Source organism: Aptenodytes forsteri, unplaced genomic scaffold (genome assembly GCF_000699145.1).
Source record: "Aptenodytes forsteri isolate BGI_AS27 unplaced genomic scaffold, ASM69914v1 Scaffold180, whole genome shotgun sequence".
NCBI classification, from domain to species: domain Eukaryota; kingdom Metazoa; phylum Chordata; class Aves; order Sphenisciformes; family Spheniscidae; genus Aptenodytes; species Aptenodytes forsteri.
This window is the reverse complement of record NW_008795486.1, coordinates 822,296-847,700: the sequence shown is the minus strand read 5'-3', so window position 1 is coordinate 847,700 and position 25,405 is coordinate 822,296. Positions and strand designations below refer to the sequence as shown.

The 25,405-nt window shown below is 38.9% G+C and overlaps 1 protein-coding gene across 4 annotated transcripts in view; it reads left to right on the top strand.

Annotated features, from left to right (window-relative positions):
- Positions 1–25,405, top strand: part of DLG2 (discs large MAGUK scaffold protein 2) — a 1,087,547-nt gene that overhangs the window by 714,464 nt on the left and 347,678 nt on the right. For all 4 annotated transcript variants that reach the window (XM_019472611.1, XM_019472613.1, XM_019472612.1 and 1 more), the window contains one exon: positions 6,750–6,874. In XM_019472611.1, coding sequence (XP_019328156.1) covers positions 6,750–6,874 — 125 coding nt within the window. The remainder of the gene's footprint in view (positions 1–6,749; positions 6,875–25,405) is intronic.

The window sequence follows — 25,405 nt, the reverse complement described above, 5'->3', positions numbered from 1 at the left end:
TGGCGAGCACCTCCGCCAGCTCCCTCAGCACTCTCGGGTAGATCCCATCTGGCCCCATAGACTTGTGAGCGTCCAGGTGGTGTAGCAGGTCATTGACTGCTTCCTCTTGGATTATGGTAGAGGTAGGAAACCTACAGGAAAAAAACAAAACAAACATCTTGAGATAAAATTGTAAGTATTTTAGGTACACTATTAAGAATAATCAACATAGGCAGTGTTTCCTGTTTGTGTTTTCTTTAATACATAAAATTCTGCTTTTTATGAACAGGTGGTTTAGCAAGAGAAGATTTTCTTTAAAGTCTCAAAATTTTATAGGGGAACAGAAGAAGAAGCATTATTATAAGAATACAAATCACAGATTAAGTTATTTATCATCTAATTAACCATTTTTTCCCTATCACTTTTGTTCAAAAGTTTGCAGCACTTTGCAGATGTATATTATTACTGCCCTTTCCCTTTCTCCTCTCTTCCCCAAGCAATAAAACTTTCCCCAAAGAAAGAGCAACAAGTTTGAGCTCACAAAGGCAGCGAGGGTCAAGAATTTTGACTCTCTTTCCCGTCATCTCATGAATGGACTTGAATCCTTCATCCACAAACACGTACGCTGTGACCACTCTTAACTTCCCCTGTATTTACTGATAAGCAGCATTTCTTAGGGCCTAACAGAAGAGTCTTCATATATTTCTGTGATACTGTGTTTGGATTTAGGTTTTCTGTGGAGCAGGAAAACAATCTTACATGATGGAAACTTAATGTCCTTACTTGGGCAAAACCCTTGAAAACAGTGGAAAGCTTTGTAGGCTTGACTTGTGTCAATTCTGTTATTTACATATTACTATTTATTTACTATTTGCATAGTTCAGCACATTACAGCTTTATTAACATTAACTTATATTCCTTAACAGCTGAGCAAAATGGCTCCCTTAAACCTGTAAGTAAAAAAAATAGAAACACAAAGATCATTTCGGTAATAGAGGCTGTGGGAGTATGTGTTGTCACCTGAAACATCTTTCAGCCTCTGGAAACTATTCTGCTGTACAGTTCCTCATTCTCTCTTGGACTTTTTGCTGACTGATGGACTCTGTGAAACAGGCTTCCTGGTACGCTGCCATGACAGGGTGAGGTTGCAGCAATAGTTAAGTGAACTCTGTGCAATTCATGTCTATTATTTTTCTAACCTAAATGCCAGAGAGCTTCAAAATCATGTCACTTCAGAAGATTATCAGAAATTCTTTTAGGAGCACTGAAGTAATTAAGTCATTTAAAAAGAGTCTGTGAGAAGCCGGTGTAAAACACTGAGTTCTGCTGTCACATTATTGATTAGAATGAAAAAAAAAAAAGAAATTAAAACAGAAAACAACCTCTATGTGATTGTGGTATGCTTACTTAGTGTGGTAAAATACAAATCACTTGGTCTTTATATAGGGAAAAACTCAGTCTGCCCTAGATGTGCATTTCTGATCTCATTTCTGCTTCTTGGGCTTATATTCTTCTGTGATTTTGTTAAAGACTGAATGACTTTACATCATTCATAATCAAACTCTGCTCTAAAGCGAAATGCAGCTCTTGAGCAGGAAAAAGAAAAAAATGAGACACAGTAAGGAGGAAATCATTTGTAGACGTGTATGGAAGGCTATCAGCCATGGACAGCTGTAATGTCATGGGAGAATAACTTCAGAAGTTCTCAGTGTCGACTTCACTCTGTCTCCACGGAAGTCAGTGTGGAGCACTTCTGAGGATTACTCTCTGACGAAATAAAAATGCTGCAACCTATGAAGATGCAGCCTGTTATATGGCTGCTCATAGTGGTGTGTAAAAGGAGAAGAATGCAAGATGGAAGGCTAAGTAAGAAGAAGGATGGGTCACATGGCCTTCTGGCTACCCAAAACCATTACCTGCTGGGGATTCTTACTTTATTTTTGTGATCTTCACGTTGGCAGTATAACAAGTCTTGAGGGAGGAGATTCAAACTGGCCAGAACTTGCAAGTTTTATTTTCTTTCCCTGGCATGTGAATCATCCATCATCTTATTCTGACCCTAAGTGTTGTGTTTCGGTGTTGGAGAAGGTGTAACACCAGTCATGTGAAGTGATACTGTGTCTCTGTTGGAGGTTGTCTGCCCCTCCAGGGCCGGAAGAATTACAGCCAGGCCTCTTCCCTGCTCAGGCTGAGCTATAAAGAACTCAGCTGACCCTTGTGGAAGTGCAAAGCCCCGTCTGAGAAAGGCATAAAGGAGGCAGGCTTGTGTAGTAAACCTTAAGAAGAAGTACTGACCTTCCCTTCAGAGGAGAACAGGAAGGAGGCCTCTGGGGCTGGGCTGGGAGAAATTATTGTGATTTGGTAGCTTGACCTAAGTTTCTCTGTTTGAAAAGTAAAGCTGAATCAAGAGAGAAATTTGAGCTTGATGGTAAATCCCTGAGAAGCATGAGATACCCAGCATGAATAGGAGGAAACTGAGGCAGCCTTTTTTTAAGGCAAACTGGGCATGTTGTACTATGCTAAGCCTTTTGTCAGGCTGTGTGCATGGCTGAGGCCTTGCAACAAAAGGTGGGGATGCTAGTAAGAAACTAAACTAACAATTAAAAAAATACATTCATGCATCTATTGCTGAGTAATTTTGTGCAAATCTTCCCTGTATTGTCAGTAACTCATTATATGAGGTTTTTATAGTAGTAGCAATTCAGAACCTGGACAAAGAGATGGCAAGATTTAGGTCAAGAGATAATTTAGCTAAAATGAATTGAACATAAAATTATTTAGATCTGGACCCTTATATATTTGGGCATGCAAATAATGACATTTGAGCAATGCCATTAAAGTTAGTAGGTCTGAGACTTGTTCAGAGTTTTTTACCCCCTACGTATGTTTTGGGATTTTTGGCTAAATCTCTGCTACCGAAGAATCCTGAAACAAAGCTGGCAAGCATATTTGGGCCTAAATATGCTTTTAATCTCAATTAAAAAGTACCGATGGAATATCCCAAAGGAGGAAGACTTCCATTGCTTTACACCTCTTCTCCTCTGTATCAGCTGCTATTAGTTCTTATTAAACATTTATCTGCATTGTCACCAGGCCCCTGAGCTCATTGTTAACTTGCTTTGTAAGCATCCAAGAGAAGTAAGGCTTGGAATAGAAAGAGGGCAGTGAATTAACTTGACAGATATTTACGGGGAACCACTCCCAACCATGAGAGTCAGCATGAGAGAAAGCATGAATGTTCCACCTTGGAAAATGCAGTGGCTAAGTGATGGTTCAGCTGCTGTTTTGGGCTGAGGGAAGGCAGACATTTTCATCGGTTAACATGAAATGACAGGGAGACAGAGATATGCCAAGAAAAGCTGTGAAGATAATTAACACACTGTTTTTTTCTGGGATGGGGACAAAGGAGATGCAAAAAGTAAAGGGTGGGGAGCTAACCCCTGCAGAAAGGTTCAGGAAGTGTTGTGATGGTAGACAGTACTTAATGGGAACTTGGAGTTACAGCTCGTCAACTACGATGAGTTTTTAATATAACAACCATATGCTGATGAACCTACACACTAGTAAGATGGGACAAAGCATGAGGGGGAGGAGGGATCTGTACATCAGTATTGCTACTCAGAACTGAAGTACAGTAGCTTTCAACCAGAACGTTCCTATTACATTATTTTTCAACCCAAGGCTCTTAAAAGGCCAGTGACCCATGAGTGATGGTAGCCATGCTTTTAGCCTTGTTGGCCGTGAGCTGAAGGACAAAGACAGAAGATTTTTCCATGTAGCCAATGCAGACCCTTCAAGAACCACTGTGAAAAAAATTGTGTAATTGCACTTAGTTTTTGCAGTGCAGTTTCTGGTGCAGGAAAGCCTTGCAGGGATACACCTAGCTGCTGAGGCAGCTAGTGTGTGACTGCTTGTAGATCCTGTTGATCAAGGACTGCAGCCAGAATAATTGCTTGAAAACTTCTGGATACAAAAATGCCAGTGACGAGTGCTGCCCTGTTCTTTTAAAAGGTTATTCCTAAGGGGCAGAATCGGAATAGCCTTGCAGTATAGCAGATGCACATTTATGGATAAATGTCAAAGGCTAGCACAGATTCTTCTGAGAAGTTTGTAGCAGTTTTACCACGTCACTGCTTACAGTCAGCATTGCTATATTTTTTAGCTCTAAAAAGTTAACGGAAAAAAGTATGGTAGGAGGAAAAGAGTGCAGGGAAAGTGTGAAACCTTTTCAGAAATCATTTCCTGCTGAGAAATCTAATGAACTTTATGTGAAGAACTGTAACAGCTAAGCACACCCCACATAATGGGCAAGCTTTGACAGTTTTTAAAGCTCTTCAGGCACGCTTTTTTGTTATGATATAGCTGTTAGTGTTCCCTAACCAACTAAAAATTATGTCCAGATTTCTCCTTGCTACCCTGCTCTTCCTCTTTTCCTATCAGGAGTAGGTTTTGGGGATTTGGAAATCCACCTCCATTCAGAAACACAGGTTATTGCATATTTTTTAAATCTATTTGGAGTTAAGAATAAACCCAACAATTTTATTTTAATTTTTTTTTTTGGGGGGGGGTCTTAAAAATCAAGTATTACTTACACAAACTTTCTAGAAATTTGTCCTTGCTTTTAGTAGTGTTTTAAGGCTTTTGTTCCAGGCTTCATGAAGTGTGTATAAGTATACATTTTTTTCATTCTGATGTGTTGGAAGATTAGCTTCATTAACAATATGACATATAGAAAAACTTACAGGAAAATATTCTTAAAGTATTTTTAGAGTGCATGTTGGTGTAGAGTGCACTGTATAATTAGGCATGTGTTAAAATATTGGGAAAATAACCTGAATCTGAGATGATCCTGATGATGAAAGGGAGATTAAATCAAAGATTTATAATGCTGGCCTGGAGATGTTTATTAACTCTAGTGAAAATATAAACAGAGTGTTTCAGTATTATAATGTTTTTCGTATTATAGCTAGCTGAGAAGCATTAAGATATGTGTAGCCCTAAATCCTTCTCCTTGGATTATAAATTAGTTTAGTACTGAAAATTTATTCACAATTATATGCTGATAGCAGAGCTGCAGATTGCATGTACATCTCTTGAGTAATGAGAACTGCATTGCTTGTGAATGTAGAATACTGATAACAGAATTAAGAACTTGATGTGCTGCAGGCAGGCAACATGCAGGCTTTCACACACAAAATGTGTTGCATGCCTGACCTACTAATTGAAGCAGAATTCAAAAACGCAGAAATGAGATTTGATTTAAATTTAAAAAAGTAGAGAGATGCTATTTTTATTAGTAACTCTTCTCACTAGGACCGAACCAGATACCTGTCCACAAGCAGGAGTGAAGGAAACAAACTCCCAATAATCTGAGAAATTGAGTGAAATAAGAGAAAAGTATTTTTAGTGCCCTGAACATATTTCATTCGCAGCAGTGTACATATTCTGCAATATCAATAGTCTTGTATCACTGTGATAAGCCTAAATACCTAATTATAAACATACTTTGGGATGAGAGAGACTTAAAGGATCGAGTATTGCATTGAATTTATTCAAAAGAATGTCTCTGATAAATGTGAATTTATACAGAAAAGTATAATAACTAATATATACTTCCAAAAAAGGGTTAGAATTGTGGGTTTGAACTGTATGTGAAAAACAGTGAGTTAAGTTGCAAGTGTTTGTATGTGTGTACATACCTATTTAACTTTCACGATATTCGCACAAGTAGTAAAAGCAATAAGGATTATTGAGTAGACCCTCATAATGTGTCTTTCAAATATTTCATTCTAGCAAATCAGTAAGATGCAAGAAATAGTTTTGTTTTGTGGATTTTTATTTTTTTTTAAAGCATGTGAATCTGAGCAATGATCACTTTTCAACAGAAAATGGTGTACTAAAATACTTCAGGGCTAAATGTTACTCACTGTTTCTATGTGTAAATGACGGTGGGTTTTAAAGTCTTTTTTCAAAGCTCTGAAGTGTTTTTAGCCTCTAGTTCTCATTGACTTGGATAAATTCATATTGGAGTTCAGATGCTAATTTATGTGGCTGCTTTTGAAAACAATTAAATTTAGGTGAAATCCTGTTTCTGTAGGAGCATCCATTAACGCTGCCATTAACTCTGGGAAATCTTTGTGTTCACAGCCTCTGTTCTTTAACTGACAATTTTTTCTGACTGAGTCACCTGCCTTCAAGTATGGAGTTGCCAAATAAAGCGCTTTCGTTAAGAAGCAAGGATACTTTGCTCCTGCACTGCAAATAAATTCTGTAGAAATCTAGATCTGGTGATTGCATTTACTTATGTGAATCTGAGCAATGATCACTTTTCAACAGAAAATGGTGTACTAAAATACTTCAGGGCTAAATGTTACTCACTGTTTCTATGTGTAAATGACGGTGGGTTTTAAAGTCTTTTTTCAAAGCTCTGAAGTGTTTTTAGCCTCTAGTTCTCATTGACTTGGATAAATTCATATTGGAGTTCAGATGCTAATTTATGTGGCTGCTTTTGAAAACAATTAAATTTAGGTGAAATCCTGTTTCTGTAGGAGCATCCATTAACGCTGCCATTAACTCTGGGAAATCTTTGTGTTCACAGCCTCTGTTCTTTAACTGACAATTTTTTCTGACTGAGTCACCTGCCTTCAAGTATGGAGTTGCCAAATAAAGCGCTTTCGTTAAGAAGCAAGGATACTTTGCTCCTGCACTGCAAATAAATTCTGTAGAAATCTAGCATCTGGTGATGCATTTACTTTTTTTTATTTTTCCAGGGGAATTCCGGCCTGGGGTTCAGTATTGCTGGAGGAACAGATAACCCACACATTGGGGATGATCCTGGGATATTCATTACTAAGATTATACCAGGAGGAGCTGCAGCAGAGGATGGAAGACTCAGGTAAAAACTGACTCATTATGTATGTTTGGAAACAAAATGCATCATTATTATAAATTATTCTCTAGGAGTCAAATGCGAACTGGGTCTTTCACGGGGTCGGGGGAAGTAAATGACATGACTAGAGTCTCCTTTCTGCAAAGGTAGGAGAGCTGATTTAAGTAGCTTAAAGCAATGGAATAGGGTTAGTTAAGTCCTGTATAAAAGGGCATTTGCTGGCACCACCTCCATCTTTCTACCAGTCATTTCATTTACTACAAAAGGCAAGATGGGGACAGGAGGAGGAAACAGGCATATCAGCATTAAAGTCTTCTCTGCTTGGTCTTTGTAAGTTCATGGCTGAAGAACTATGCATTGGTGTTATAAGGCTATCAAGAGTTCCCAAACTAGAGCCATTGCTAAATAGTCATAGCTATTTGTGGACGCTCCCTGTTATTTGACTGCTGTAGTGAGGTGTGCTAACCTCTGTTTCCAAACATTTTTTGCTCTGTGAAGATGTGACGGCTATGCTCTATATTCTCAGTCACCTCCAGAGTAGTTTATTGCTGTAGCTCCTAAGATGGACGCACAGGTCACTTGTGGTTCTCAAATACATGGTAGCACATCTCTTAAACAAGAGGAACCACAGAAGTGCTTGTGCTTCTCTTTCTTTATGGACTGAATACAGAAAAGCTTCCGTCTGTCACAGAGACTGCAACCCATCTGTCAGTAATGAAGCCTGCTGATGCTCCAAAAAGGCAGTTTAGCTGGAAAGACTTGGGATAAAATTGTGAAGCTTTCGTGATCTCAGCAATGGAATCTAAGCTCTGGGAGCCTTTGCCAAAAACAGATGGACTAAAATTCATTAAATATGACCAGATGGTAGCAATAACTTTTTTCCCAAAGCCTTTTCCTTTAATTCAAAGTTAAAAATAGGGGGAGTTGGCCAGTTTTTCGACCAAGTTTTGGATATTTCTTATACTAGGTTAGTAATTTGATTTTGGAAAGGATTCTTATTTTTACTGTGATAGTGATGAGGAGTCATGGTGGTTGGCAGTGCCTGAAGAATTTACGGTCTAAATAAGATTGCAGACAAAAGGAGTAGGAATAATCTCACGTAACATTATGACTAAAATGCAGCTATCTACCCCTAAGCTAGTCATCTTAGAGTCTCCTAACAGTCAGTGAAGAAAAACCTAAGCATTTCTAGGTTGTGATTCATCTCATCCTAAAGTCAATGCCTAAAATAGAACAGAAGAATCACATCATAAAAGGGCCTATATTTTCATTGGTCACTCAAATGAAAAGGAGTTTCTTCAACTAGTTCAGCTGTAGTGATTTGTACTGTAAATGTCTGCATTGGGCCAGATGAGCTTCATGCAAAACAGAACATTGGGAAACAGCAGTATCTGGAAATCATGCTATCAAATTTGACATTATGAACACCATAGGAGAGTCTTAAACCTGCATCTCCCTTTCTACAAATAGGAAAGAATCCTTTGCAAAAAATAATAATAATATCTTTTTAGTAGAGTTTTTAATTAATTTAATTTAGTTTAAGCTATTAAGAAGACAGAAGCCATTGCAGTATTTTGTCATCCTATCTTTGTGTGAAATCAAATATTTCATAACTCATCGCTATACTAATTATCTACTGTAAATTTAACTCATGATTATTTAGTAATTACTGTGTTGTAATTGTCTTAGAAAGACCTTCTAAACCCACAAAAAATAGCATACTAATGCAATTCATTGTTTAAGCTATTAAGAAGACAGAAGCCATTGCAGTATTTTGTCATCCTATCTTTGTGTGAAATCAAATATTTCATAACTCATCGCTATACTAATTATCTACTGTAAATTTAACTCATGATTATTTAGTAATTACTGTGTTGTAAAGGTCTTAGAAAGACCTTCTAAACCCACAAAAAATAGCATACTAATGCAATTCATTAATCCGTATTAAGATTAGACCTGGCAAACTTTGTGTTTTGTAATAAAAGTTTAGTAGTACAAGTATAGTTGTCTTATTACTAAGACTTAGATAATATTCTTGTAGTATTTGTTAGCACATTTTGAAGTAATTGATCTAATTGATAGGCATGTATTTGGCATGGTCGTTTTTCCTATTCTCATTTGTCAACATAGATTTTACAAAGATTCCTCCTTTCCTTGTTTTATCTGGTAAGTGGGTTCCACTTTGCTACAACGCTAGCGAAGACACGATCTTGTTATGTTTTAGGAACACCTGAAAATGTATTTATCAGTGATCATTACTGATATGCCACTGAAGAGAAGAGCTATCCTGGGGCAGTCTCCACTGCCTTACATGATAATCAGTTTTACATAACAGAGAGTTTATCAGCTAAGGCCACTCTATAGGAACAAAAGCTCAACAACATGCAGTAACATCTGCCAAGAATAGCAATAACCTAGGTTCCTAGCAAAAGCCCAATTTTGAATTACCTGAGAATGGGAGATTGGTGTTTATGGACAGAAAAACTATATACTTTCTCATGTCCATTTTTGCCTCAGACTCTGTCTGCAGATACCCTATATTATATAGCAGTGTGGACTGTTTGAACTGGCTTCTTAATCTACTGCCTGTTTTTAAATCATAAAAGCCTGTAAAATCACTTTTACTGCATTTTACATGAAGTCCCTTTGATCTAACTTAGCTGAGTGAAGTTCTTCAAATAGCGAGATTGTGAAAGTGACCTGCGAGAGATGGACTTAATGCTACAGACCCTTGCAAATTTTTTACGGGTCTAGATGGTATGACAAGCGGAGGAGTAGGTCAACTGGAGCTTCGTGTAAGTCCAACAAAAGCAAATGCAACCTCCTGCACCTGGGAAGGAGTAACTCTCCAGTGGACAATTTATAGTTATAGGTACATAAATATCAGGTGTAAATGCCTGATGGCAGGGAATGAAGATGAAGAAGCCAGACTCTTATCAGTAGTGCCCAGTGACAGGGCAAGAGGAAATGGACACAAATTAAAACACATGAAATTCCACCTGAACATCAGGAAACATTTTTTTACTGTGAGGGTGACTGACTCTGGGCACAGGTTGCCCAGAAAGGTTGTGGAGTGTCCATCCTTGGAGATATTCAAAACCTGACCAGACATCTTCCTGAACAACCTGCTCTAGCTAACCCAGCTTCAGCAGGGAGGGTTTGATAAGATGAACTCAAGAGGTGCTTTCCAACCTAAATGATACTGTGATTCTGTAATTTGCACCTGAGTCAGCAGTGTGCCCTGGCGGCAATGAAGGCTAGCATGGAGGTCAGCACGGATGCACAGAGGAAGGACTAGAGGCAAGAGTCACATGTTGCAATAAGGGAAATTCCAATTGAGTCTGAAGAAAACAAAAATCTTTTTAATGAGGATAGTAAGGCACTGTAACTGGTGGTTCAATGAGGTTATGGGATCTCTGTCTTCAGAGGGATTCATAGTTTGTCTGGACAAAGTCCTGAGTCATGTGATTGAACTTTCAAGTTGGCCCTGCTTTGAGCAGGAGGTTGGACCAGATGACCTCCAGAGGTCCCTTCCAACCTGAATTGTTCTCTGATTCTTTAGATTATTCTTATATATAAAACCTGTGTGTGAGATTGGAACAAAGGTGATTAAGTTCCTGGTTTTTTTCCTTTAGTGGAGAACAGTACTTTTATTGACAGTAGGTACAATGCATAGTGTGGGTTTCTACCTCTTCATGACCCATATCTCCACATCAATACTTAAAAAATAGTAAAAGTTATCAGCCACTTTAGGCTACGTTCATTTTAATAAAACATTCCCGGTTTTGAAAGACTTCTTGAACTTTCAAATATTAATAACTACTGTGTTTACGTACTACCCTCCCTGAAATGCACTGACTTCTAGACAATGCATAGTGTGGGTTTCTACCTCTTCATGACCCATATCTCCACATCAATACTTAAAAAATAGTAAAAGTTATCAGCCACTTTAGGCTACGTTCATTTTAATAAAACATTCCCGGTTTTGAAAGACTTCTTGAACTTTCAAATATTAATAACTACTGTGTTTACGTACTACCCTCCCTGAAATGCACTGACTTCTAGAACTAGTATAAGAACTTATACACTGCACAGTTCAGATTTTAGAAGACATTTTAGGTAAGTACACTGGCACAAACTCCTAATCTTGCAAAATACAGAAAGCTGTGGAATCTTTTATGATGTCCATATAATATATATAAAATAATTTCATATATAGTAAATAATATATAGTAAAGAATTTCATGGAATCCAAAATAATTAATTTTGGATTTGATTAGCTAAATGTGAATATAATAAACTTGGGACTAAGTGAAAATAAGTTTTTTCTGAATGCTGCATACCATGTTTCTTTGAAGATTTGATTTTCAAGTCAGTGACAGACAGAGAATATAAAACCTCCAGAAGTAGCAACCATTCCCACTGAGTTGAAGGAGAATTTCTCTCAACAGTTTGATCTTTTAAGACTTTTGATGCCTAAAAACTTCTGCTTCTATCTCACAAATGTCAGTTGTCCATGGGCAAACATCTACTTTTTAATAAAGAACCTCTGAATTTGGACTTCTTTTACTCTCTAGAAGAAAGAGAATTCCAGTAATTTATGGCTCAGTGCCTTTTTTTGTTTTATTTGAGTTTGTATCAGAGCAAAAATACAGTGGTTGGCTCAATTGCCTAGATAAAGCAAAGAACTTCAATAGGCTATCTCAGCAGTTCCTTCTATTGACACATCAATCATAAGTTAAATTCTGGCTTCTAAAAGGCAACACACATCTAAAAAATTCATCATACTCTGTGAAAAAAAGAGTGATCAACTTATGGAACTAGAAACACAGTGTAGTGGTATAACTTGATTGAGAAAAAAAAATAATAAATCAATAATGAAAAGCTTTCAATTGTGACCAAGTTTAAAAGAGCAGAGACTCCCAACATATGAATTTATTTTCAGCGATCATAAACCAAAGCTGTTTTGAGTCAAAAATCATTCTTTCTGTTTACAATTTCTCACAGTCCAATTCTGATCTTCTGGTGGAGGTATTTTTCTCAAAACTCTGTCTACAGGAATGAGTGGGTCATAGGAGTTCCTTATCTATTGCTTTCAGAAAATATGCTTTTCCTTTTTGTGAAGGCAAGTTGGAAAATGTGAATTTTAAAAGGTCTTGGGATTTAAAAAACAAATAAAAGAGTCTTGGATAGAAGAAGAATTAAAATCTTATGTTTTATACCAATCTCATGGTCATAGGAATCTTACTGAACCTGTGATTCAAAAATCAGTTACTGTATATGTGACTGAAAATGAATGAGTTTATTCGCAGGACTGTGAGATAGATTTGGACGGCCTTGAGCTTGAATTTCAAGGGTTAATGTTGTACCGAAGGTTATTTTGGTATTTAAGCCTGAGCTGTATTCAAGAGGAAAGAGGGTTTATAGGAGGGGTGAGTCAAAGGGAAGAAAGTGGTTGTGCCTGGAGGCACACTGCCCTGGTAAGCTGCCCAGACCTGTAGCTGTTTCATTCATTCTTTCTTCTAGGAAACTGGTTTCCAGTCTCTTTCCATTTGTGAACCTATAATTTTTTTTTTTTCCTTAGGAGTGTGGATATTTGTAAGGAGAACTTAAACACTTTGAGAAAAGTAGATCGATTGCGAATTGCCTTTGGCAGACTGATCAGAAACAGCACACGTAACCCCAGCTATCTGAATAGGTTAAAAACTAGTAAGGCTGTGCAGTGTTTATCTTTCCTTTGTAAAGTGTCTTTCCTGATATTACTGTAATTACTGATTGTCAGGAGGTTTAGGATTGTGAAACTGCATGCTGTGTTGTTCTACCATCACCATAATAGTTAGCCCCATTGGATTTTTTTCCCCCAGCTCTCAAAGTGATTTGGTGTGAGCAAAGGAACGTAATACACATACTAATGGGAGGAGACAAGAACCGAAATAACTTGCCCTCAGTCATCTATTAAATCAGGGAGAAAGCCTGGAATAGAATAGTGATTCCTTCTCTCTTATTTCTGTGCCTTACAGGCTTCAGTTAAATGCCTACCAGCAAAGGTTTTAAACAAATTAGATTTGTGTCCCCTTCAGTTATCAACTAGCCCACTGATGTGTCAAAGGATTATAAATTTAGCTAGGTATATGTAGCAAGAGAGGAACTCTGGAGATAAGACTCTTTTCTCATGCATATTTTGTTAATAAAAAATAAAACTAAGAAAAATGAATTTAAAGGTAAACATTGCATTCTGATCAGATTTTTTAAAATATTTCTGTGTTTCACTAACGATGAACCAGAGGGGAAATATTACAATTTCATGCTATTCATTCAAAGCTTTAAAACTGGAATTAAGAAACACACTGGTATAACTATTGTGTGCAGTTTACCTGAGAAACTCGAATGAAAGAAGAAATGGAGGAGAGGAAACAGAAGCGAGTCCCCACTTGCGAGTTGGCTGGATAAAGCACCCCTTTCAGTCTTTGCCCCATGGGCTGTGCTGACAGTGCTTTGCCTCTGATGAAAAGTCTGAAACCTAAATCCCTCCAGCAGCAGCAGGCATATAGTTGTTGCCTGGTGGTATCTGTTTGTAGCTCTAGATTGCTTACTAAGAAGAAGTGAATTGAGAGTGATAACAGGAAAAAAACAGGGGCTTTTTCAGATTAATGTGAAGAGCTATTCCCAGAAGAGATCATGTTCTTTACAAGTGTGTCATGTGTCTCTAATCCAGCTTAGGCAACTGGCTTTATTTCACCATCATTATATATCAAAACAGAAGTGTGTCTGCTTTGTGATTCACTGCCTAAGTCCCTGTTTGTTAACTTTTGATCTTGTATTAAGCCTATCAGTACCAGGTCTATGTGCACTGCAATGGCATAAAGCTTGTTCAGGATGTTATTATAATTATAGTGCTGCCACAAAACACTGATTCATATCTGCACTGTTTACAGGCCTCTGACAATGCTATTAGTTCAGTACATAATTTAGTAGTAAGTTAATAAGAGACATTCACCCCATTAGGCAAAACATGCTTGCTTTGCAGACAGTCATAAATTAGATCACGAATTATTGACTGCTCACTCTGTCCTGGTTTGTGTTAGGAAGTTTGATCTTATTAACTCTGTTTGTCTGTGTATCTGTGCATATCATTTTTGAGCTACTGTGGAATAAAAAAAAGATAGAATTACCACAGCGGATCTACACGAAAAAGGCAGGTCACAAAATCAAAATCCGATTTTCATACATTATTTTTAAAGTTGAAGATGGCTTACTATGACTCAAGTTTGAAATTATCAACTTATTTTCATCAATGGAATATGTTACCATGTAATTATCTTTTCTGATGCTTTCACCACTTCACTTCTCTTTAGCTGAATCCTTCTTTTTCTCTTTTTTCCTATGTGAAGTTTACATTCCTTATTTGGTATTGCAGAGCCCCAGCATGTCTCTGAATTTGATTGTATTTCTGCTTTTCCTACTTTGAAAATCATTTGGTAGGCTGTAAAAGTTATCTTAAGCAGTGCAAGAAAGGAAAAGGAAATCGTGTTTTAACCGCTGAATTCTCAGGTAAATGGAATAGAATTTAATGGGGAGAAAAAAATACTTCTCTGGCTTGTGGTATTTGAAACTGGTGAATTTTAGGGGCCCCTTTATAGACAGTAAATGACAGTGATGGACATTTTTTGTAGAAGTTTTCTTTTGTAACACAAAGGATCAGTTTCTTCCCCCTATAAGTTTCTGAGCTGTTTGCCACTAATTGAAACCACTGCTTGCGAATAACACTTAAGCAAAGTAGCGTGTTATTAAGACTTTAGCTACTCTGCAGTTATATAATGCCCATTGCACTAGTTATTTCATGCAATGGTACTGAACTGGTTAACAGGGCTCTCTCCCAAGAGTTCCTTTAGTACCCATCCTGCCTGAAATTGCAAACGCCCCAGAGTGCTGCAGCAGCAGAACAGCAGCATGCAGCCAAATCCAAGTGATTATTTCATCAACATGTTTGCACTGCTACTGCAGTTATGAATTTAAATAGCTCAGTGATAATTTATCTGGAGTAAGAATCCTTCTGTGGTTACATACCTGAGAAATCATCAGCTCTCTATGGAGTCTAGTGTTAGTCAAGGAAAAAATATTTCACATCTGTTCCTGAACTCGACAGGTGTAACCCTCTGGGGTACTGCTGAATTCTTCGTTTCTTTCAATTCCCACCGAACCTGAAAATAAGATTTTGGATGAAAAAGAAACGGACTTAAACTATAGTAAAAAAGTTAAGTTCCTTATAACCAGCAAAGATCTGATTCTAAAACTTTTAAGAAAAAGCTTGGTCAACTTTTTGCTTCTGACAGCCAAAACCACTAATACACAGTGAGACAGTCCGTTCATACGCTGTCAAAACTCTTGGCTGTGGTTTGAATAAACACTTTGGACTTTCAGACTTTAGCCAGACCGTATTTCCTGACAGTACCTCATCACCGTTGTCACATTCCTTAATCGACTTTTACTGCAGATGTTAGAGCAGGGGTTTTAAATTTATTTTCCCATGGCATGTGATTTTTAGTATCAGCCTTGCAAGATGTCCGAGTACTTTGTTTGGATGTGTTGCTTACATCGTGCCATTCTGCATGTTGCTTTGAATCATACCATTACAAAAAGCAAGCTTTTTTTGCTTCTACTTACCTATTTGCATTCTACTCAAAGGTGCAGCTAACTCGATGTTAAATGCGTAGCTTAATGGTACTGATGCTCTGAAGCTGCTGAAGTTTCTTACTGAACTTGAACTACATGTTTTCTCCTCCTTCATTTTTTTTAACACTACACCTTTGTTTGGAATAGCTATTCTCAATCAAACCAGAGGGGAAGGGAGGGTTTTCTGCTTGTTAGTGCAAGTGCCTGGGAGGCAGCACTGCTTAGTTTTGTGCTCAACTTGCTATGCCTGATCTGTGGCAACACTTCTCTTCTTTTGTGCTAAAGTTTCCCCATTTGTAAAATGGGTATAGTGATCATTATCTTTGCCTCACGGGGGTTGTTGTGAAGCTTAAACGAGTTCATATTTGCAAAGCACTTTGAAAGCCCCAGATGAAAAGTGCTTGTAAAAATACTGAATCTGGAATTGCCTTCTGGGTTATCTGTTGTAACTGGTTTTCCTGCACAAACCTGAATATGCTTCAGACAGTGCTAGTGTCAGTTGGGAGGATTTTAGCCACGGGTGAGGAACAACCGAGTAGTTTGGCGTACTTCACAGGCAAAGCGTATCTCAGTCCCAAGGAAGCGCCTTGTCCTTCCCCGGACTGGACTCGCTGAGGCCGGGCCGAGGCAGCTGCCTTTCCTCCGGGCTCTGGGGCTCGAAGCCCCCGCATGGTGCTGGAGCCAACTAAACCGGAGGGCTCGGAGGGTAAGTCAGGGCTGTGAAGCCGTCCCTGCCCTCTACCACACCTATAGAGCCTGGCCTGGGGCATCTTCCTCTACCTGCAGAGCAGCCCTGGAGCTGGGAGGAGCTTTGCAGCTTCCTGGTGCGTTCATTCATCTCAGACTTTACAGGGTTTTGCTTTTCTTTCCCCTTTCTTTATCCCAACACCTTCCTCTCACAACACCCCACAGCTACCTACACCTTGTTTGTCTCATTCTTCGCCTCTCCGCTGTCCCACTTTGGCCTCTGGCTTTGAAGGGCAGACATGAATACTTGTTCTGTGAGCAGAAGTTTTCCTTCTGGCCACCATTAGAGGCTGCTGCCTCCGCCGGCTGCCAGAGCCGCCCAGATCAAGTCGAGCTGCCGACAGAGGCTGGATGCGCTGGGAGTTTCAGTGCTCGGTTGCTAGTGGGAGTAGTTTCAGAAGGAAAGCATCGTACATGGCAGTGGCAGGAGACGAGACGCAGAGAGACTGAGGATAACTGGGGAGTTAGAGAACGGACGGAGGAATGGAAAAATGTGGTAAGAGCAAAGGATACCAAAGCTGAGGATCGAGCTGGATAAGAAATGCAGAGGGAAAAGAAATGCAGGGTGGGAGAAGCAACTTAATTTTGGGAGGGGGGAATAGAAAAAGGAAATAGTAGTTCCTATAGATCTCGCAAAAGAGTTTAATAAAGAAAATTTGACACATTTGAGAGCCCATTTCAGGGAAGGCTTCTGGAGCGCCTGCCAGCCCCAGCGTCCTGCCCACCCTGCTGCCCACCCTCTGCGTTCCCCCTCCCCTTCCTGCCCTCTCCTGCCTACACTCACCCCCTCCCCTTCCTGCCCTCTCCTGCCTAGAGTTGGCTGTCTGCTTCCTCTGCCGTCCCCTCGCCGTCATGAGCTCGCAATCAAACACAAACATTTAAACAAAAACATGGGCTTGTCGGGCCTACCGGCTGATCGATGGCTAACCGGGCGTTTGGCCACTGGCGGTGGACTTTATCTGGCAGGGCTGCTGGCCTGAATGACCTCACATTTGTGTCTGTTCTACACTATTTTAAATCTCTTGTTTTTAGTAAAGTCGTACTTGATTTCCAGTAAGTTAAGGTAGGAATCTCAGGTCTGATAAGTACAAAATGGTCTTTCATGGGTGGAGAAGTGTTTTGATTTGTGTTTTATACTGGTGTGTCTGGCAAAGGGAAGGGCTCATCCCCAACCCAGCAGCTTTACCTTGACATACGTTTGTGTATCACAGTCCCTAACTCTGCTTGAAGACGATGTGACTTATGCTGGGGGGAGAGGAGTCTATCTTATACAGGGAGCATTTTAAAAGGAATAATGTGCGAAGTGAAAGATCATAAACTCTGTACAAGATTGTTACAGGTGTGGCTTACCTACCAAAAGAGAGTTAATTTGCCTTGACTTATGCTAACCAAGCAGTAACTGAAGGGTTGATGTCACAGAATATCATTTCATTATAAATGATTTAGAACAGCTGTACCACCAAAAGCATCATACAGCGACAGGGTATCATTCTGCTTTCAGGATGTTTGTGATGAAGAAAAAAAGAAAAGGGAAAAAAAGGAGAGGTCCTCCTGTTACAGATGTACTTAGACTTGACTTTTCTAAAAGTTTATGCTTGAGTCTGCCTGTGTGCAAATTGAATGGGTGTTAGCTACTCCTCCCTCAATCCCGTACAGCTACACCCTGTGAGATGAGCTACCATCAGCTAACAACTACTTCCCTTTCTCAAAGTGTGTGTAAGAAGGTGAGGCTCTTCTGGGAGGCATTAAACCAACTGGGGTTTTGCTTCTCTCCTCACTCTGCATTGGGTTTATCAGTGAAGCACCCTTAACCTCTATGAATTTGATCAGACACAAAAAGACTGCCACTTTTTTGTAGTGGGGTTGTTGGCTCAGCCTTCGAGTAGATATGTGAGAAATTTTAACTGAATGGTTTTTTTTTCCCTAAGGTGAGGATGTAGAGAATGATATTTGGAGTTGATGTGGAACTTACCACTGTTTTTAGCTCCTGGATATTATTGACCATAAGGTTGCTTGAGGTCATCATGAGTAAATTTTAAGTAATACCAAGTCAATACCATGCAGTGAGCATTCATATATTTTATGAAACTTCAGTTTTACATAGCTTCAAATAATTATAATAATAAGGTCAAGTTATTGATTTTGAAATTAGTATTAGTTTTGAAATTTTAGTAACAAATTCACTCCTACAGCTAAGAGTTGCCTCAGATTAACTGCTTACCAAGGTTTTTTTTGGAAATCAATAATTTAAAATATAAATGCTTTGTGGATTTGGCAGTAGTAAATTTTTGAATGTTTTCAATATATGTGGTAATTTTATTTAAATTATACAGTTTCTTTATTTGACTTGTAATTGTTTAAATAAGCTATTTTTTAAGTCTCCCTTGCCCGGTGAGCATTTCTCAATGGAATGCTGGCTGCATCACTGCATAAAAAATTGCTATCTACAAATTTCAGGTCTAAAAAGACTTCGGAATACTATGCTAAAGCTAAGCAAACATTTTTTGATACAAAATGAGGTCCAAATTGCTTTTCAGTGGCAAAGGGAAAAGAGTAAATCAGGGCTTCCTTCATTCATAAAAGTAGTGGCAAAATCACCTTTCAGCTCACCTCTGAAGGGGAACCTGCATTCACCATCCTTCTCTCTCTGGGGAACATGAGCCCACATCTTCCAGAGGAATAATCAGACCATTAAACTGGCTATGAAATCAAAGTATTTTATTTTTTCCTTCCAAAGCTATTTCACTTCCTCAGAGACAAGTAGATGTTAGTTGGGTCAGAGCGACCTTAGTGAGCGTGCTGTTTTGAGAGTCAGGTAGAGGTTGTGGACCAGGGTCTCCTCCCTATGGATGTCCTGGGCACTGCTCAGCAGCGATCTTGCACGCACCTGCATTAGTTTCTATTGTTACAATTTCTGTAATATATTTAAAGATTTCATCAAGTCAAAGGAAGAGGCAAAATTTCTTTCTAGTCTTGTGATTGAGGATGCTTTCCTGAATAATAGGAGATTTTGACTGCAATTTAAGAAGAGCATTACATTATACAAAGTGCAACAGTTTCAGTGATGGACGCAGAGGTAGTTAAAATGTTTTTCTGGGAGATTATGTTGGATAATAAGACAGCAGACTGTTGTTTTGATTTTTGTTTCCCTGACTGTCTAACCTTTTATTTCATTTCATTCAATTTTATTTTAATTCAAAGCATATTAGAATGACATTTATTTTTGTCTTGACTGGAAAATTTATTCAGCATAAAACAATGTCATTTTTGTCAAGAAAAAACAATAAAAACAACTTTGACCTGAACTGCATTTTTTTCAGAGTTCAGTTATAAATCTGTGGGTGTTACAGCCAAGAGGCATTCAGATAGAAAGAAAGATGGGTGGTGGTATTTCCATCTCTGAAATTAAATTAGTGTTACCAGTAGTTCAGCTATATGCCTTTGGCTTGAAGAGTGTGTCAAGCAGGGCCTTATTTCTTATGATGAAAAATCAGTTATGAGATGTCAGAGATTATGTCCTGTTTCTTAACTACAGGATAGAAACAGAATGACCAGGGAGCAATGTTTGCTATCTCTTCTAATGAAAGGATTTGGGGACGTCAAATGAAACTAATAAGCAGCAGGTTGAAATATCCACAAGGAGGTATTTATTTAACTGGTAGCAAAGCCGTGGAATTCATTGACAGAGAACGCTGTGGATGTTAAAAGTTTATGTGGGTTTTGAAAGCGGTTAAACAAATTTGTGGAAGAAGAATCTATCCAGGGTTATGAAATGAAAAAAAAAAAAAAAGTATCTCTGACTCAGAGAAGTCCAGAGTCGTCAGCAGCTGAAAATGTATTCTGGATAAATATTGTGTTAATGCTTCTCCTTTACCATCTGGTAAAGGCCACTGTTGGAGAGAAACAGCAGGCTAGATGATTAGCCATAATCCTGGTCTGGATTATGGCTTCATACAGCTTTTATCTTTTCTGCGAGCGAACACCTTACTCCACACATTTTAGCTCCGATCTTCCCTACAGCGTGATCATTCAAGCAATAGGGGCAGCACTGTTTCCTTTAGGCAAAGGGCTTGATTTCTGGGTGAGCCGCCCGGCCCTCGGGGGGGATGCGGCCAGTGAGGTTCAGCTGGGTGGCTCCTGTGCAAGCCTGGTTGATGGTTGTCTTGCCTTGCTGCCTAGTTGTGTGTCTCTGCAGCAATCCTGCTGCCAGGGGTCCAAGGTCTCTGGTTTTAATCTATGGGAGAGGTTTTCGCACTACAGTGTTGTGACTGTTCTTTTCTCTTTTCTATTTTTATTCCTGTTGGTAACCATTAATGGGCCCCCTTTTGAAATCACTCACTGCACGGCAGGTTGTGCAGGGACTCAAGCTAGTACTAATGGAGCTCAACATTGCAGAGCTGCATTAATATGGCCTTTTACCTATGGTAATTGGCTGTAGACATACGGAAAACATCGATCCAGGTGGATTTCCATGCTAGATCTACTCTGTCTGAGAGTGTCTGAGCTGGCTTGGATATTTCTGCATGGGATTTCACTGTGCCAATTTGATATAATATGAGCTGTCTTTGGCGACAGACTCTCTTGGATTCTAGATGTTAGCTTGGTGGGTATTTTCAACCAAGAGGTGTATATAAACACTGCCAAACAAACAGACACCCTGTGATAAAGGCACACTGCCTAAAAGGGTAAAAGGATCTGTTCAGTGTGACAGAAAGTGTTAACTGAAGGAGAGCCCCAGCCTTGCCCCAGGAAGTTCTCAGAACTAGGCTAGAATGCAGAAATGATCCAAAGTATTTTAAACAACAGATAAACTGCTTTTTAGCCAAGTTTGTGCCTGGAGTGAGTGTTTACGGCTGATTTTAAACCCTTAAAAAAAAAAAAAAGCAAATGCTAATGTGTCCTCTATTGAAACTGTGAATAGGAACGTAATCGCTTCTAAATATTGATATAATATGAGCTGTCTTTGGCGACAGACTCTCTTGGATTCTAGATGTTAGCTTGGTGGGTATTTTCAACCAAGAGGTGTATATAAACACTGCCAAACAAACAGACACCCTGTGATAAAGGCACACTGCCTAAAAGGGTAAAAGGATCTGTTCAGTGTGACAGAAAGTGTTAACTGAAGGAGAGCCCCAGCCTTGCCCCAGGAAGTTCTCAGAACTAGGCTAGAATGCAGAAATGATCCAAAGTATTTTAAACAACAGATAAACTGCTTTTTAGCCAAGTTTGTGCCTGGAGTGAAGTCTTACAGCTGAGTTTAAGACCTTTAAAAAAAAAAAAAGCAAATGCTAATGTGTCCTCTATTGAAACTGTGAATAGGAACGTAATCGAGCTTCTAAATATATTTTTTTCTAACAGTTTAAAGGCTGCAGGGACTTTTCCATTCCTAATTATATAGTGCAGTATGCTGTCTGTTTCTGACTTGCAACTTCAAAAATAGAAATTAGTCATAAATGAAAGATAGGGAGAGGGGTAAAGAGACGCTGTGTATGATAAAGAGCTGCTCCACTAATATTTTTACTGATATTGTTACCAGTTGCTTGTGTTTCAAATTCAATTATTATTATTATGCAGACTCTTTAATACATTGACATTTCATTAAGATGGCTGTTGCTTTTAAAAAAATCCATAAGTAACTAAAGCAGTAGTGAAGGACAATAAATGTAAATGTCTTAATGACAGTTCTGTAGCTGTGCTGGTTGTGTCCTGGGTCTCAGCAAGGTCATGTCATTAACAGGATATGGAAGAACACGGTCATTTCAGACAATAATACATTCTGAAATTCAGAAGTATTTTCTGAAATCTGAATTATTCCCTGACAATTTGGGCTCCAGTCTCTGTTCTGGAAGTAAAATAAAGCTCAAAGTCCTCTGGTAGCACACCTGCAAGTCACGCTGGTGTGACCTTAAGGCCTCCTGGATGTGATCTGAAATTTTTGACTGCATTGCAGTAGGCATTTCTACCTCCTAAACCATCTCTGGACTCCTGGTATACAAAGGAGGAATTTCCTTTGTCCTTTTTGCTTTCTCATGCAACCGTCTGGAGGACAAGGACTAGGACTTCATGCTAGTGGGTCCTGGACGTGGGAATCAGAAAAGTGACTGAGACACTTCACCGATCCGGAGGGAGTGAGCTGAATCCACGTGTGCAGGCTTTTTCTGCTGCTCCTCTGCTTCTTTTGCATTCTGCCATTTAGGCAGGAGCACGCTAGAGATCAACTTTCACTTGGAAAGATAGGTGGCTCTTTTCTATGCCAAAAGCACTGCAAAAATTCAAAGGAGTGAACACTGGACTGTGTGGGTAACTAACACAATTTCAGGTCACCCTCCAAAACCTCGTGCCGGCAGCTGTGGGCTGAAGGCTGGTGGCACGCTGAAGGACAGACTGGGTTTCTATTATATTGTAGTAAAACCTACACATTACTTAAATCAAAAAGATTTGTAGGATTTTTTATTTCAGTCTCTGGGCTGAAAATCAAGCCAGTTGCTGGTATGAATTATGAGGTTGCAGAAGCACGGCACCAGGCTTAAACGAGCACACCCTGCTTTTCGGCAAGACTTGTTATCTCAGCCATGCTCCAGCCTTCAGGCTCCGGACTGCCAACACACCGAAACTGGTTTGCCAGTACAGGTGGAGAAAGCATCCGCCTGGGTGTATTTGCTTACAGGAATGCTGTGCAAGAGTTTAGTTCCCGTCTTTGCACACACACAAACACTCACACAGCACAACCTTTGTGCATGGTGGAAATGTTTGCCCATCATCTCTCACTCCTGAAGACTGGTTACGATTGTGAACGCAGCCAGGAAAAGGCAGGGAGCTGCTTTTGTTGGTTATCTATCATTTATGCTGAGTATGCCTAGAGGCTGCACTGAGGGATAGTCCCTGTTTGAGATGAGCCAAGAAGGTGTAGACTCTCCTCGGAAAAGTTTATTTAGACTGTAAACAGGAGATAAAGGAAGCGGGACGCAGGTGGGATTTTAATCCTCTATTTGAAGATTATGAAAAAAGTTCAGTGACCTGCTCAAGGTTGCACAGGAAGAGTTGGGGTGGCACCAGGCCAGCATTTTGGGGGATAATGTATTTTCTTTTTTTTTCAATTTATTTCATTGTAGTAGAATAATGCCACTTGCTAAAGAATTCAGAAGGTTGAAGGATTTTTTTTTTCTCTCAGAAATGCAACATTTTGGTTTTAGTCCTTATTTACTTTCCTCAGAACCAAAGACAATTCTGCTCTTGCTAGAAGCATAGGTTAGATTCAGACAGTGCCTTCATGTTAAATACAGCTGGGTTACCATTTTATTGTACCAATATTTGCACAAATATTTAAATCAAAATCACTCCTAGGATTTCAGATTTTTATTAAGTTCAGCTCAAATTCTGCTGTCATTCATACATTATCCCCTCCCTCAAATCATAACTTTTATCAAGTTTATTTTCAGCCAGTAACCATTTTATGAGATATTTGGAATTTCATTATAAAACACATAATTGTCAGATTTTGAGTTAGGATTGGCTGGTACCTTCATCAGACATTTTCATAAACACTAGATCCTCTCTAGCTTCCAGAAATAGCCAGAAATTTTCTTCTACCACTAAGTTTTATCCCTTTATTTTTAAATTGAACATAGCAGTAGTTTTATACTACTTTACAATGTCAGCAAGGGGCCTGAGGGTATATGTGAATTTGCTACAGAAATTGGATCATGTGTCTAAGGATCATTATACGTAAGGAAACAGTATGCCCTATGGTACATACATATCATTGGCATTTAGTTTTAGCTCTATATTCTGTAACTGGAAAAACAGATCTGAAGACTGCTGTAGTAAATTTGAGATCCTTTATTCTGAATTCTTAGTTGAAATTCAAAAAAATAATAATTTATTCCTCTTGGAAAGAAATTATATGGAACAAAACCAATAATTACATTTTTTATCCTTATATGCTGCAAATTTTACTTATTATGGGATAGGAAGGGTGTGTATAGATTTAAAAAAAAAAACTGGGGGAGAGAGAGGTAGTCTTCCCTAACTAATGGACTAGACTGATTCTCCTAGGGTCAGATAATGTGTTTATATTATTATTCGCTGATTTCTTGAAGAAAGGACAATAATCAGTCCTTTCAGCTTGTCACCTATAATCTTGTGTTCCTGCTTAAAGTGCTGTGTTCTTGTAACTTCTGGAAGAAAACATCAACCCTTTTATAGGGAAACTTTGGCTAAAATGGTTAGACAAAGCAGGAGCAACGGAACGGACTGGAAGTCTAATGCTTCTCTCTCTTACTTATGTTGTCTACCTGATACCTCCATGCTGATATATGAAGGTATATATCCCCCTGATATATTCCATAGATTTGCACTGATTCTCCCTTAATAACAGCATTTGCACCTTGATTTCTAAGCTTCAATTAAAGAATAAATAAAGTCCATATCAATTTAAGCCTTTCTGAGAAGGCAGCTAAAAAAAAATTAGATTTGCTAAGAAATAATATATTAACGTTGGCCATTCTGCAATAGAAAGCATGGTAACTGTATTTGTGAGAAGCAGGGCTGTCCCATTAATAGATTGCCAATTAGTCTGGAGGTGTCTGGGTGATAACTAAGACCCGTGGATTACTGCAGCTTTTAGTGTCATGACATTGTCCCATGGAGCACAGATCATTCCCTTGTTCTTGAGTCCACAGTTGGTTCCAACTGTCTCTTTTATGGAGCTGCAAGTGGGCTAATGCATCTTGCCAGGACCATTTGGTCTTCTGGGGCTCTTTGCTGCCATACTAGGCTGCGTTGGGTTTCTCTCCAGGGCACCATATTGCACAGAACAAGTGAACAGAATGATCATTACCAGTTGTTGCCTACTATAGTTCTAATAAGGATTGTACTCGTCTTATGACTTGACTGAAGCAGTTATCAGCTTGTCGTGGTTTAACCTCAGTCGGCAACTGAGCACCACACAGCTGCTCACTCACTCCCGCCCCACGGTGGGATGGGGGAGAGAATTGGAAGAGTAAAAGTGAGAAAACTCGTGGGTTGAGATAAAAACAGTTTAATAATTGAAATAAAATAAAATAAAAATAATAATAGAATATACAAAATAAGTGATGCACAATGAAATTGCTCACC